Below are 16,322 nucleotides of genomic sequence, written 5' to 3'. Positions count from 1 at the left end.
TACTGACTTAGTGACATGTCCATTCTAATGTAACATGCTATTTTAACCAAATTATATGTCATGTGTCAGACTATGTCTAAATTTGTTCTTTCATGAATTTCAGTAATAAATATCTCTTTAATAATTACAACAAACAAAAATACCTTCACATTATTAAGCAACCAAAGTATTCTAAATGAAATTACATCTAGATTTTGTTCATGAGTTGAAGGCTTTCTGACACACCCTATCCCTGGATGGCAAAATTCAATATTACAAAGGTGTCAATTTTCTCCTTTAATTAACATATCTAATTCAATACAATTTCTTCCTAACAAAATAACAGTGAGCTTTTTTTATTTGAAGAAATAATAAAAAATTTATCTAACAAACAGAATATCCAGAGAAATTATAAAAAGGCAAATAAGGAAAATGCTCCCCATCTAATATTAAAACATTTTATAATAGTATTCAAGACTAACAGAATAGTTCAGAAATAATGTTGAAGCTAATATTTACTGAACACTTATTAAGTTAATTATGTGTCTTCAGTAATTTATCATCATAAACTACTCTATAAGATAAATATTGTTATATCATTTTAGAGATGAGGAAACTGAGGCAGCAGGATATTAAATAACTTGCCCAAGGGTACAAAGACAATAAACAAATGAGCCAGGATTTGAACCCAAATAATCTGATTCCCCATGCTGCACCCCTAACCACCACCGTATGAATATACTACACTGTTTCTCTTAGACTTCAATATGTGATGAATTGAATATATAAGGGTACCATTTCAAAATATTTGGAAACAAAGGCCAATTTAACAAATAGTGTTAAGACAAATAAGTAGCCATTTGTCAGTCTTCTGGGTTTTTTTAAGTTGATTCTCAATAAATCACTCCTTTCAGAAAGTGATTTTAGATGAATCAAAGACTTAAATAAGAATAAAAATCATAAAAGGAAATCTCTTTTAAAATTAGAAAAGGACTTTCTAAAACAATTCACAGCCCATAAAAATAAAAGCTGATCAACATGATAATTTAAGGTCCATGAACAGCAAGCAAACAAATAAATATATACTAATTCAAAAAAAGTCGAACAGGAAACACAGTATTTGTAACATGTGACATGCAAATGGCTAATTCATTAATCTACAAATAACACCTATACATTAGTAAGAAAACTGACAACTCAAAAGGAAGCAGAATTTTATGGCATGTGAATTATATTTCACTTTTTGAAAAAATAGGTGGACATCAAAAAGCAATTCACAGAAACATACACAAACAGTAAACAAACATATCAAAATATGACCATCTTCGTTTAAATTTAATGATGTGCAAGTTAATTCAGGCAATAACATTATCCAACTTTAAAATCAACACAAATTAATAAGTCTGATAATACCTAGATTAAGTTCTCTACCTATTTTGCACTGAAAAGAAGTAGGGTTTCAGAGATTCCAGTTCGGGGGTGAGAAACTGCCCAATTAGCCTGAAATAGTGTGTCAACCAGACAGCAAAGAAGGTACGAATGACTACTGGAGTACTGTCACAGAACCAGGGAGGGGATAAGCTTGAAGGAACTATTACTGACCAAAAATGGGAGTGTTTGAACACTGTGAAGACTAAAGACAAATTAATTAAAATATTTCAAAAGTGTTTAAGACTAAAAGTTAATGACAAAACTTAAAAACAAAAAGGAAAAAAAAAACCTCCATCATCAAATAGACAAGTTATCAGAACACCAACTCATTCTTAAAATTGGTAAAGAAGAGGGGCGCCTGGGTGGCTCAGTCGGTTGAGCGTCCGACTTCAGCTCAGGTCACGATCTCACGGTTCGTGAGTTCGAGCCCCGCATCAGGCTCTGGGCTGATGGCTCAGAGCCTGGAGCCTGCTTCTGATTCTGTGTCTCCCTCTCTCTCTGCCCCTCCCCCATTCATGCTGTGTCTCTCTCTGTCTCAAAAATAAATAAACATTAAAAAAAAGAATTTAAAAAAAAATTGGTAAAGAAGAAAAAAGTGAACATTCATCTGCCTTTCCTATATAAACAGTGTACCGAGGTAACTCAATACCTGATGAAAGACCACGTTCTTTAGAGGAAAACCCCAATTAATATACACAGAAAAGAATAATAGAATATCACCAATTCTCTAAAGATAGTGATCCTTCTGTTCCAGGAGAAAAAAGAGGGAGAAAAAATACCTTTCAGGATTATGCTTTTGTTGTTGTTGTTGTTGTTGTTATTGTTTTACAACAAACTTCTATTATCTGTAAATTTTTAAAAACTGAGTTGACACCTTTTCAATGATATAGTCACAGTGATATAATCACTATCATTATTAGCAATGCTTTTTAACTCTGCTTATTGCCCTGTCACTACTTTGAGAAAGCAAAAAAAATGCTTTAACAATGCAATTACAGTATACACCAAAGAGCCTCTTTTTCTAGCAAGATTCAAATTTCTAATGACTATTTTCAAATAGAAATCATATTACCAATCACTAACTGTACAGTAACTGAAGTTGTGTGTCTTAATTAATCTACCTGCATATCCCATAGGAAATTTGTGTCAAATTCAGTCTCAAGAATAAAGGAATCATGTATACCAAATATGTTTTTGCTTCCTAGGACACAGAGCACCAGAGTAGGTATAAACTATTAAAGCTCTCCCAAAAAGAAAAGCTCTCCCAATATTCCTAAAAGATCAGAAGAAAAGAATGCTTACCCATATTTTCCAAAGAGCGAAACCGTTGTTCCTCCCACAGGCACTGCCTTCCCTGGTCCATACACATCCCATATAGTGAGGGCCACTTGGGCATTCCTGGGCAGGTCTGGGTATTTTACAGGAAGTTTTAGCCATTCATTCCAGCTATAGAAATAAAGTCAACATAAACATAAAGCTAAGGAAATAAACTGTGTGTGTGTGTGTGTGTGTGTGTGTGTGTGTGTGTGTGTGTAAACTTCCTTTTAAATTAACAAACCATACTTTTGTACGATTTGTCCAGAGAAAATGTTCCAAAAGATTAGGTTGGTACTACAAAAAATGTGACACTTACCTCGATTCTGATGGAGGCAACTTCAATTTTAAATACAGAACACATGAAAAAAAAAATAATGAAAAGCCAAGCTCATGAAAATTTACACTGGTATCCTTTAATCAAGAAATTCACATAATATCACTAAGACACAGGAAAGTGATAATGGCTAATAAAAATCTGGTAAAACACAAGCATGTTAGATCCAAACTTGTTTTGAATGTAAGTATGATTATCTATAAGCATTTTCCAGAACACAGTTTTTATATTATAAAGAGAAAAAAAAGAATTATTCAAAATGCTGCTGAGGATAGTATGGTCCTATATTATACAAGAGTACCTCAACAAAGGAGAAAAAAACAACCAAAACCTTAAAGAGGTCAAAGTAGACTATCTACTACCACCCTAACATGAAGAAGTTACCAGACTGCTCTGGACAAACATATGACAATTTTTTACATATTTTTCTGTTCCTCAAGTTATTTCATCAATACTGATAATGCAAAGCTATCAGGTGTCACGTTTTTAAAGCATACCTGTATATATGATTTCACTAAAGAATGTTCATGCTTAATAATTTAGTAATGATAACACAGCTCTTTTTTTTATTTCTATTTATCCCTGCAAATTTTCTTCTGCATTCAAACTTCATACTGAATCTATTTGACAATTTCAACTCCCTTAAACAACAGATGGCTTTTAAAATCCCAAAAGAAAATTATGCAAACAATACACAAACTAACACCCAGAAGACACACAGAACTGTTTCTCTCTGTTTACTCAAAATTATTCTGTTTACTCAAAATTATTATCAAAGGGGCATATCCCAGTCTAGGTCAAATACATCTGCATCAGTAAGAAATTGAACAGAATTTTCAAAAACTTAAAGGATAAATCATTTATGCCCACCATATAAATTCAAGGACCTACAGGAAAATTAGACATGACTACCAATTTAAAGGAGAATCAAAAGTTATTAAATCCTTTTCTTCTATGAAGAACTTAAAAAAATAAATCATCTCTCAAAAAAGCCTTTCTCAAGCCATTCTTCACTAGATAAACTTCAGGAACTAAATGAATTTATTTAATTACTGTACACAAGGTGGGTCTGACTGAAAGGGTAAATACTAAGCAGTATCATCTTGTGCCAAGGAAAAAAACCACAAAAATTAACTAATACAGGCTAAAGACAGAAAAATCAACAACAATATCCAAAATGAATTATGGAAATTCTCACTTCTATATTCTGTCCTTTGACTAAAAAACAGTATCTATGACCACGCAATCATCTGCCTCAAACTTGTCATCTAAAAACACACCCCCACACCTTTTTAAAATCAAATTAACTATACTGTAACCTGTTTTATATACTGGACTGCTGCAGAAGAATTCTTTTGAAGAAAATCAATCTGCAGATATAATATTATTTCAAAACTCTAGATTTTCCAGAAATTATGGAAAGATCTGATCAGATATCAAAAAGATATAAATTCTGAACCCCATTTTGTTCTCTCCCTCTCAGCACATCATGCCTTCCACACACCCCAACCCTCACTGAGCTAGAGACTAAATCTAGTTGGCAACTTTCAAAACATTTCAATATTCTGAAGCCTGATTCTGCATGGCTGGATTCTCACCACCCCACATACAACTGTACTAACCTTCTTGTCTGACCAGTGCACTCCTAAATCCTACTTTTGTCATTTCTTAATTATATTAGATTATCAGTCTATGTTTTTCTCTCTAAAGTCATGTTATATCCTTTATGGGACAGGAGAGAATATAAATTTAAAAAAAATAAGATTTAAACCACTTGCGTACAGAATAATATTTACATATAAAACATGGAAATCTGCAATATTCCATACAAATGACAACTCTATTTAAATGTAGCTAAAGTACAAGATTCCCCACTATGGACAGGATAGAATAGGAGAAGACAGAATAGACTTGGGTAAATTTTGGATAAATCCTTACTATTTGAACTCTCACAACTCACTATCAGAATCTCAAAAATCAGACTCAGATCATTAGGAATCTCAACTATCCAAAAATATGGTCTAAACTAAGGAAATGCAAATTTTTACATTGTAAGAGATCCTTTTACAGTATAATTTATTTTTCCTAAGTTTACACTATTTCTTTTTTAAGTGTATAGAAGGTGACTGTGAAAAGTTTGCCCTCAAAGCATTTTAGGAGGGCAATTTTTGGTTTGATAAACTAAAAAATTCACCTCTTAAATACCAAAGAACAGGGTGTACAAAATCTACAAATGTCTTCCCCCTGAGCCAAAAGAATATATTTAAAAGAAACAAACCAAACAAAAAGCCTACCCTCATATAACCCAACATGAGGTATTTTCTCACCCTATCTCCTACACAGATGTGTTGAACCTTTCAATTAAAAGAAGCCACTTTAATTATTCTGCAGTACTTACTTGTGTAGTAAGCACTTACTTGTGTATTCACAATTTTAAAAATATAAAAAAAATTCAAACTTCGGGACAGCGAATATGGCAGTCTTTATATCTTTCAACAATACATAACACATAACAAATGAAGAAAGGAGTTGGCAAATGGGAAGAGAAAAGACTTGAATCTCCCTATAACTGGGAATATGCTTTTTCTCTAATTTTCTTTATTGCCAAGGCATGAAGCAAAACCACTATACAATTTCCCTCACCAAGAAAAGTGGAACTCGCCATAAATGTTGATGGTCTAAACCTAATTTGTAGTTTTAAAGTCTTTTTTGAAGCTATAAGCCACCTCAAAAAATCTAATAAAAGCTTTGAGCTCTGTCCTTGTAAAAATGCACAAGATACAAAATTCTGCATACAATTTCAGGTTTTTGCACATTTCCTGATTCCAGTTGAAAAACCTGATATAATTAAGGAATCCTGGTCCATTGCTCTAGATGTAATTATGTATTATAATTATGTACTGCAGTTTTGTTTAACAAAAGAAATACACAAAGGGATGCCTGGGTGGCTCAGTCAGTTAAGCATCGGACTCTTGATTTCAGTTCAGGTCATGATCTCAGTGAGATCGAGCCCTGAGTCGGGGTCCACGTTAGGCGTGGAGCCTGCTCAAGATTCTCCATCTCCCTCAGTCCTTCCCCCTGCATGTACATATTCTCTCTCAAAAAAAAACAAAAACAAAAACAAAAAACAAATACACAGAAACACAGTTAGAATAAAATATTTGGAATATGCTTTAAAATAACTGGATATAGATGAAACACGATTGGCTTTGATTTAGTAATTATCAAAGCTAGGTGATAGAGTCTTGGAAGTTCATTGTATTATTCTCTCTACATTTGCAGGTTTGAAATTTTCCAAAATAACAAGTATATACATATATATATATACTTGAGTGTGTTTGTGTGTGTTTATAGCTATCCACAAAAGGACTACTAAAGAAATTACACTATTAAAATAGTCAGTTTCAACGAAGCCAGATCACTAGAGCTCAGACTTCTGCTCTCTGAAAAAACCCTTCTCAACCTACTAGACCACACTTGGTAAACACAGGGCTGTACCCTCGACCTGGTAGTCCATTTCGTCACACCTTTTCTTCATTAACACTGTGGGCATAAGCTTCTTCCTTAAGAGGCACATAACCTGTGAATCCTGCAGAGAGCCTACCAGGGTGCTGAATAACCCTCATGGGTAGAGCAACAAAACTGCACCACATAATCTATCAAAGAAGAGGAGACAAGAGTTTGATTTCAGGACCCACAACAGTGTTCTGGAAAAACAGGAACTTCACGTTCACTAGATTTACCTTGCAACCCAACAATGGTCTGCTAATGTACCATGCTCAATAAACCATGAACTTTTTTTTAAGTTAGCTTCATATTTAAAATAATAATAAAAATCTGATCCGAACAGATCTCTCTCTCTGAAAATCTGAGCTACAAACATCAGGTTGGATATTTTAGACAATCCAGAAGTGTTCACGTGTTCAGGGCATAGAGTGGTAGAAAATTTAAAGATGTTACACATGTATTTTTGGTTTGGCTCATTTTGTGAATCAGTCAAGTACTTATAAAAATACACCAATATATTGAATACAAACACAAATTCACTTCTACCTAAATTGTGCTTACAATATTACTATATATAATATTTTATTCCATCTGAGGAGGCTACTGCTTTAAACTATTAGATCAATGCTTACAGGTATTAGGTACAAATTTTTTTTTTTTTTAATTTCCTCTTTAATCCCTACCAAATCATTCTTGCCACATTTATAAAGAAATAGAAGAATAGTCTGGAACCCACCATATGCAAGACAACTTACTTCCATCTTGTACTAAATGCTTTGTAGGATGTTCTCACTGGCAAGGCCAGAGGCTTCCCTTCTGCAAAAACTTGACAAGTAACATAAAGATCTGAGCATGTCTCCTGGTACAGCCCTGAAAACTTCAACATTGGGTCTTCTAGAACGGCTTTATAACTCTTTTGTTCTCTCTTCCCTTCCAAACTTCCTCTGAAAGTATAAGAATAATAATGTTTATAGACATTTTTAAACATATACACAACATACACCAAAAATAGTTTATGTTTGTATCATGGTAATCTTACCTCAACATTTTCCTGTATATAAAATTAAAGCCACTTTTACATCTTATAAAGGTCTCTCAAAATCCCAACATACCTAAAATCATTCTAATCTTCATCAACATATTTCTCTATTTTACGCTTTTACTTAATTTTATGTTCTGTCATCATCTCTTGATCTACCTTCTAGACATCACCAGCTTTCCAGGCCTTAGTTTCACTTAATTTCAAGCTGAGAACTTGTTCATGTATTCATTCAACAAACATTCACTGTGCTGGGCACAGACGTCCAAAAATGAAAGATGAGATAAATAATAAATAAAGTCTTTGCTTCCACTTACTTGTAACTGTATATTCTTTTATTACTCTTTTACTTTTTGTTACTATGTATTATTATTTATATATGTTTATATATATGTTATTATATATATTATCATTATATATATAATGTAACTCATAATATTATCTGATCACATTAAATTAAAAAACACAGTTAGAAATCATAAAAGAGGGGCGCCTGGGTGGCTCAGTTAAGCGTCCGACTTCAGCTCAGGCCATAACCTCACGGTCTGTGAGTTAGAGCCTAAAGTCAGGTTCTATGCCAACGATTCAGAGCCTGGAGCCTGCTTCGGATTTTGTGTCTCCCTCTCTCTCCGCGCCTTCCCTGCTTGCATTCTCTCTCTCTCAAAATATAAAATAAATCTATTTTATTTTAAAATAAAATAAAAACGGGGCGCCTCGGTGGCTCAGACGGTTGAGCATCCAACTTCAACTCAGGTCATGATCTCGTGGTTCATGAGTTCGAGCCCCACGTCGGGCTCTGTGTTGACAGCGTGGAGCCTGGAGCCTGCCTCAGATTCTGTATCTCCCTCTACCTGTCCCTCCGCCGCTCATGCTCTGTCTCTCGCATTGTCTCAAAAATAAATAAACGTTAAAAAAATTTTTTTTAATAAAATAAAAACAAACAAAAAAAATTTTTTTTTAAAAAGAAGTCATAAAAGATACGTACAGACATTAAAAAAGAGGTGGGAACATTGCTTGGACAAGATTATGTCAAATATTGTGCCTGGAATTTTATAAACTTTATTACTTTTCACTCTTTTCTCATTTTATAAATAATGAAGCAGAGACTCAGAAATCAAGCTTATTGTTCACAAAGTAACAGAGCTGAGAATAGAAACAAGGGCAGAAGAGGCCAAAGCCAGCCAATGTCCTTCCTACTGCAGAAAGATAACTCAAAGAGTCTCTGGAACACCTAACCTTGCTTGGGAGCAAGAGCTTAGTATCCCAGACAGATGTGTGAAATGAGCCTGAACAATATATGGAGATGAGAACCAAAAGGTAAGGAGTCATCCCAGAAGAACAGATAACCATATATAGAGGCCAAGAGGCAAGACGGTAGGTTTAGGGAACTACAAGTTGTTTGGTATAGCTAAAGCATGAAGCTCATGTGGCAAAGAAGCTAGAGATGAGAATGAAAAGCAGGTATAAAATGAAGCTAGGTAGATACCATATTCAGCACAGTGCCTGACACAAAGTGAACGTTCAAAAATCTGTTAAATGAATGATCTGAAGTGACAGTAATGCAATCAGATTTATACTTTTGGCAGCAGTATAAGAACATAATGGAGAGGAGAGACTGAGGTGTGGATCAAGGATATGAAGCTGGTAGATTCAAGACAATTTGTGAATGATTAAACACAGAAGGTAAGAGAGGGGTGTGTGCAGAGTTCCAAAGTTTTCTGTCTTAACCAACCTGCTGAATGATGCCAACAATCATGAAAATAAGACAGACAACATGGGAAGATTAGAGTTAGAGGGGTAGGCTAATGATGTGCCAGTTTCAGACAGCTGCTTTTAAAGTGCTTTGGCACATCCAAAGTGACTATGTCTCTCAGGCAGTTTGATTTCCAATTACAGCGCTAAGAAAAGAGACATCAAAGTGTAACTTGTTATTAAAACTGTAGCAATTAAACTAAAGAACAAACTGAACAAACTGAACTGGAGAAACAAACTGAAGGGGAGAACAAGCTGAATTAAAGAATTCACTATTCTCAGGGCGCCTGGGTGGCTCAGTAGGTTAAGCGTCCGACTTCAGCTCAGGTCACAATCTCACGGTCCGTGAGTTCGAGCCCCGCGTCGGGCTCTGGGCTGATGGCTCAGAGCCTGGAGCATGCTTCCGATTCTGTGTCTCCCTTTCTCTCTGCCCCTCCCCCGTTCATGCTCTGTCTCTCTCTGTCTCAAAAATAAATAAACGTTAAAAAAAAATTAAAAAAAAAATTCACTATTCTCTGATTATATGATTCTAAGTTGCTACTTCCTGTGCCCCAATAACCAACAATGGCAGTCACAGAAGCTGAAAGACAGTACTGAATTTTGTCAAACTTCTAATTTATGCTTTATTGTTGCCTCAAAATACCAAGTGTGTAACTGTTAATAACAGCTCAGGGTTTTTTTGTGTTTGTTTTGTTTTGTTTCACTTTTCTTCTTTCCTTCTAATATTCAAAAGTTTCAAAAAATTCATTCATATGTCCAAGAAATACTGAGAGGTAGGAGACTGAAGGAAAGCCCTTTACCAAATAATAACAATGCAGTCCTGTATAAACAACTAGTGCCACATGCTGTAGAAATTTCCTGAAATGGGTGTGTAAATGATTTTACAAAAGTATAGTTTGGTTGTTGAATTATTATTTTTACTACCACCACAAGATGGATAGTAAAAGATCTGTCAGAGTCTGAAATAAGTAACTTCTGAAAATAAAAGGAAACAGTCCTTCAAAGGTGCATCTGACAGCTGGGAAAACGTACTCACTGCCTGTATGCAGCCCTTTGCCAGAGGCACATTAGACGAATACTGACTAAACATATTATGAATGATGATATGATTCATAATTTATGATAGCTTTCACATATGAAAATACTTCTATAAGACTGCCCTAAAATGGACATAATTTCCAACTCAGTCCCACCAGTTCCCAGTCTCCGTTCCAGTAATCTCATCTCAAGCTGTCATGCCCTTGGCCTTTACTTCAACTGTGATGCCCCAAGATTTTCCTACAAGGCTCTTTTCTCATATCTTCTGGTCCCTTTGCAACTGCCACCGTCACCTCCGAATGACTCCCAACTTCCCTGGCTAAATAATGCCACACGGTCCAAAGATTCGATCTAAGCCGCTATCACCTCCTGTGCTTCTAGTACTCTATCCATGTGCTCATCTTACTCTCAACTACCAGGTCGTTGCCTGTGTCTACCTCTCCATAATTTCTTTAGTCTCCCTTCCACCTGCCAGCCCCGTTCTAAAGACCTTCCAACTACTACCAGCGAGAGGACGACTTAACTGAGACTTGATCCCTTCATCTGTAAAATGTAAAAACCCTCAAAAGGTTGCTGTCAACAGCAAGATGCTTCAAACAAAGTAAAACATCGTGGGACTTGAGAGCAGACTCCTACCGCTACCCTTCTCCCAGAGACCTAGTCTTCAATCTTTCTTTGACATCGCCCCTCTCCAAGCTCCGGTTCTCCTCCGCTTCCCTGGCTGCAGCCCTCCCTGCCGCCCCAGGCAGGCCTTTAGGCTAATAACCATCTTCTCCCCCCAACCCACAGGCCCCTGCCTCAGCGTCCCCAAGCCCCAGCAATCCCAGTCACTCTCCCGATTCTCTTACATCTTAAGCTGCACGTTGATGTCCAGGTCGCAACTGTAGATGTAGTGAAACTTCTCCGCTTCTCCCATGGCACCCGCAGCAAAGGCAGCACCAACCTCTAGTAACAAGGCGCTGGAAAAACACCGGGACCGAGCAAGCTAAGCCCTACAACACAGGCGCTTCCGGTTCCGCCTCTCACGCCCGCTGCTACCAATCCCTGTCCGGAGCGCGACCCGACGCAGCGGAACTCCCCGCCCAACTTTTCCTTCTGCGCAAGTGCAAAAGTAGCTCACCATATTGCTTAAGGGTAAGTGGGACCCCGGAAACAACCTATATGGTTACATTCCAGGCTTCCTGTGTTTTTCCTGTTTGAAGAACCTTTTTTTCCCCCGTAAGAAAAGAAGCTGGCTTTTGCGCTTGAGCTCCATCTAAAATCAAAACAAAATTCGATTCAAAAAGAATGGTAACAGTCTTCGCTCGCTGTAGGCTAAACAAGGAGCAATTACAAGAATTAGAATTTTGGCAAGTTCAATTTCCAGTGGCGTTTCCAAAAATTGTGAATTTAATCCCTAATTTCCTATCTCAAACAAAGATTTTCTCTTTGTGCTATATTTCCTCTGTGGGCTCTCCTTTGTGGAGAAAGGACCAAACAAAGAACAAAGAAACCTGGGTTCCAGTTTGGCACTACCGATATTTATGTTACTTTGGGCAAGTCACTTGGTACTTGTTTGCAATGGTAATTTTCACACTCAATTTGGATTTCAAGACAACCCTAGTTAGAACGTGGAAACATCCAGTAACAATCTAGAACTAAGTTTCCTGAACCCTATGAACTCCTACAATGCATATTTTTTATAATATTTAGTATTACTTAAACTTGTAATTTTTATTTTCAACTAGATTCAAAACTCCTGGAAGACAAGAATAGTGTGCATTTACTTCAGTATCTGCCTCCACTAATGCTCAATACACTGCCGAGTTTAATAATTCCTATTTATTATTATCGGCTATAATAAATAAAAGTTTCCATTTTGTATATGTTTATTTTTAGGTGCCACATTGCAATAGGAACATGGGTAGACTTTGTATAAATTACAGTAATTAGGGGAAAAGTAGGTTTCACAGAAGAGTTAGAAGGAGTGTAGCTGTTAAGCTAGAAGAGCAAAACATGGCTTATGCACTATGTTTTGGTCAAAGTAAGTTCTCAAAAACATTTGTGAAAGCAAGGCTAAGGAAAAAAAAAAATGATAGTTATCCTCCTGTAACTTAAAGTTCCCAAAAAAGAGAAGAGAATTGAGTTGTTCTTAAGTGTAACTACTACCAATGGTTGGAACTTACAGGAAATGTAATATCAGGAAACAATAAAAATTAAACTTTCTAAACCTCAGAGCTGTCCAACAGTAAAACAAATACTTACACGTGCCCCATGGGATAATTCCAGCAATGGTTGTGAAGTTTGATGTGAAACAGATTTATCGGGGCGCCTGGGTGGCGCAGTCGGTTAAGCGTCCGACTTCAGCCAGGTCACGATCTCGCGGTCCGTGAGTTCGAACCCCGCGTCAGGCTCTGGGCTGATGGCTCGGAGCCTGGAGCCTGTTTCCGATTCTGTGTCTCCCTCTCTCTCTGCCCCTCCCCCGTTCATGCTCTGTCTCTCTCTGTCCCAAAAATAAATTAAAAAAAAAAAAAAAAAAAACACGTTGAAACAGATTTATCAAAATTGAATAAAATAGTTATAATTTATGAAGGATAAATTCTATGATCCCAGTACTCACTTAAATTACTTTTATTATAATGTTATTTAATGTATAAACCTAAGTAAAACACCATAAACCTACATATATATATGCAATTTATAATTCTTATAAATTATTTTTAAAATTTATAAATTAAATATAAGAAGCTTCAAATTAACAACCTAAATATAATATATAGTCTTTTTGCTGAAACTCTATTGTCTACAACATGCATTGCCTACTCTTAAAGGACTGGTTCTTTGAAATTCAGCATGTCTGTATTGCTGTATTTCACATAGCAATATTTTTTTCTTGCCTCCTTTTTTATTCACATTACTATGAAATTTTCAGGAGTATAAGTACCATAATGGCATTTGGCCTTTAGTTGGCCCCAAAAGAGTTTTTTTTAGCCTTAAGTCTATCTCTGTCCATTTCTTCTTAGCTCATGACAGTTAAAGTGATACTAATTGACCCCAATGCAGCTACAAACACAACACAGATAAAGGCATAAAAATGAAGTGTCAGCACTTAGTTCTAAGATATTCATTCATAGAATCCAGGATAGACATAAATTAACCTTTTAAAGATAATCATCAAGAAAAAATAACATTAAAAATTTATTATGGGAAATATTAGAAGATTGGACAGTAATTGGTAGAGACACTACTACAGCAGCAGCAGCAACAACAACAACAACAACAACAACAACGCTAATGTGCCAGTTAAGGAGGAGGATTTTGGTAAGTCATAGAAGGATGGTAAAAGTCACAGAAACCAAAACTGGCAATGCCTTTCCAGACCAATTTTCAGTCAGGAAGATGTTGGTTAGTAGATCTGAGTACCACAGTCCTGTTGGCAAGGCCATGGTCATATAGGAAAGGGAAGCCTTGGGCATTACACTCTGAAAGGAGAAGAGTGATATTTTTTTACATGTGATCCTCCACAACTCATAAATATAACACATACTTATAATTATGGGACACAATTTGTATTTCAAGAATCCACAGTTCTGTATATCACTGTCTACTGCCTGTCTGTAGGGAAATGTTTTTTATGCATAATCTTTGTATGGTAGGCTGCTTCATGGCTACTTGGTCCTGCACTTAATTCACCTCAGCAGTTGCAGTTTGGATTTTGTGTTTCTTTTGCCATCTTTTTCAATCTCATGTTTATTATTCAAATAACTGATTTTAATAATAATGGTTCATTCCTTCAAGTTGCCCAGTATTCAGGCAGTGGTAATCGGGTTTGTTTTTGTCAGTTCCTGTCACTCAATTTCTTCTCTTTTGCTTATAATAAAATTTGGATTTATAGGACCATCTATTATTAAGCTTCTGCAAGAAAGAAATAATCATGATACCGTGAGATTAAAATGATCTCATGGTTCCTTTTTCTCCAGTTAAAAAAAAAAAAAAAAGCCTTTACATTTACTTTTGCATCCACACGACTCCTGAAACAGAATGCTACAGGCACCAGTGACAGTCACAACAAAGTTTATTGCAATGAGAGGCAAGGCCAACCGATCGGGACCGACACTCTTGACCGGAGTGCAGTCTCGAACAACCGGGGTACAGAGTTTTTATAGCCGACCACATTGTCTTATCATCACTTGGGAACAAAACAAAGAAATAGTTCCCAGATGGGGGTGGAAACAGTTCAGACAAGCCCTTGCCCCAATCCAATCAAACACTAATCCAGTTGATTTTCCTTGAACTTTTGTTCCCTTGATTGATAGGACGAGGCTGTTATCTGTCAATCTACAGTGTTAAAACAAAGCTGTTCTTTCTTAAGGCTACAGGTTAGCCCTAGACTACAATTTAACCCTTACATTTACCCCAGGTGTTTTGGAACCTAATTAAATGATAGAATAATGTTTGGAAACTTGAAAACTCCTACTTCATAAGCCAAGACTCTTGGCCTGTTATCAAGTTACTTACAATGGGGGAAAATATGGACTTGAGAAAGTCTGCTAGTGATCCTGAGCAGGAACCCACAAGGCCTGAGCTGTTCTATTTAAGAATGTAATTTCTTTCAGCTACAGAAGGGAAAAAAGTCAAAAGCATGAGCCATTCTGGGAAATAATACACATATATCTTGCATGTGTGTGACTTTGTAATATTTCTATTATGTACTAGAAGAAGTTCCTCTCTCTGTGTCACGATTGAGGGAAAAAAAAAAAAAAAACTTGTAGTTAGATGACATCCTGTCAAGAATCTCAGCTATGAAAGAGGGATAGAGTCCTCTCTCCCCTAGGAAGTATGATTAGGTCATGGTGAAGAAACATTGTTGTGGTGGGAGCTCTCTGTCTCTTCAAATCTCACTCAATATGGGAGTGGTTTCTAGAATGCAACCTTGGAGAGAAGAGCTAAAAAACAGTGTGAGAAACATCTGATTGTTATATTCTTTTAAGTCAAGATTTTACAAGATTTTTTAAAAATCTAAGCCCCACTGACTCTGGGATTTTACAAAATTATACTAGACCCTGGAAGAGTCTCCACTCCCTCCACCACCCCTGCCAAAGGAACTTCCACTAGATCTTGGCACTGCAAGCCTAAGCTCACTCCCTCAGAGAGAAGTCTCCTCTGACCTCACCCTCCTCCCCAACACTGATGAAGTCATCCCACTCAAAAATCTATCCATCTTTGCACTCTTCTTTCACAGTATTCTCAAGAGTTTCTGTCATAATAATTTGGTTAATGGTTATCTCCCCACTAAATTAGAAGCTATGTAAGGGAAAAGTTGTGTATATCTTATCCAGGACTGCATCCTACTTTAGTTCCTGACACAGGGCAGATGTGTCTAAGCAAAGTAGGGAAGAAACAAGCACTGGTAAAAGTTCTCTATGTCAGATAACATGTTAGGCAATTTTATGTGTATTATTTTATTTAATTTTTTCAACAATAAGTTACTGTTATCCTCTTTTACAGAAAAGTAACTATAAGATAGATTAAGTGATTTGTGTATAATTATTCACTAATACATTGTAAAGGTAAGTGTATCTGGCTTCAAAAGGCATGATATTTTTACCAAACAGCAAGGAAATATTGAAAAATAATTCCTGAACTTACTTTTTGCAACAGAAAACAAATCATTCATGGCAGTATCTTTAGCATCCTCGATGTTAGTTATTTAGCACTGCCATTGATCCCTCTTCCTCTCTATAGATTGTATTCTCAGGTAAACATCTTGACTTATTACAGATTAACTCCATGGAGAGAGGAGATTTTGGTCTTAGCGTCTTTGCAGGTCACCCATTTATGTAATAAATATTTACTGAATGCTTAAAATGTGCCATGAACTACGCCAAGCATTATATTGAATATTGGCCCCTCCAATCTCATCAGGGAGAAATTGGTATTCCCCAT

At 36.2% G+C, this 16,322-nt stretch overlaps 1 protein-coding gene across 2 annotated transcripts in view; it reads right to left on the bottom strand.

The window, feature by feature from the left end:
* Positions 1–11,400, bottom strand: part of PIK3C3 (phosphatidylinositol 3-kinase catalytic subunit type 3) — a 140,677-nt gene extending 129,277 nt beyond the window's left edge. Inside the window, exons 1-3 of one of the 2 annotated variants that reach the window (XM_007081803.3) lie at positions 11,246–11,400; positions 7,324–7,512; positions 2,713–2,856 (exon numbers count right to left, since the gene is read on the bottom strand). In XM_007081803.3, the coding sequence (XP_007081865.2) occupies positions 2,713–2,856; positions 7,324–7,512; positions 11,246–11,313 (401 nt within the window). In that variant the 5' untranslated portion in view covers positions 11,314–11,400. The other variant, XM_042962956.1, reaches the window with a different exon arrangement.
* Positions 11,401–16,322: the final 4,922 nt, after the last annotated feature.

The sequence above is a fragment of the Panthera tigris genome, chromosome D3 (genome assembly GCF_018350195.1).
Source record: "Panthera tigris isolate Pti1 chromosome D3, P.tigris_Pti1_mat1.1, whole genome shotgun sequence".
In the NCBI taxonomy this organism is placed as follows: domain Eukaryota; kingdom Metazoa; phylum Chordata; class Mammalia; order Carnivora; family Felidae; genus Panthera; species Panthera tigris.
Note: the sequence above shows the minus strand (reverse complement) of the source record. Positions and strands in the feature narration are given on the sequence as shown.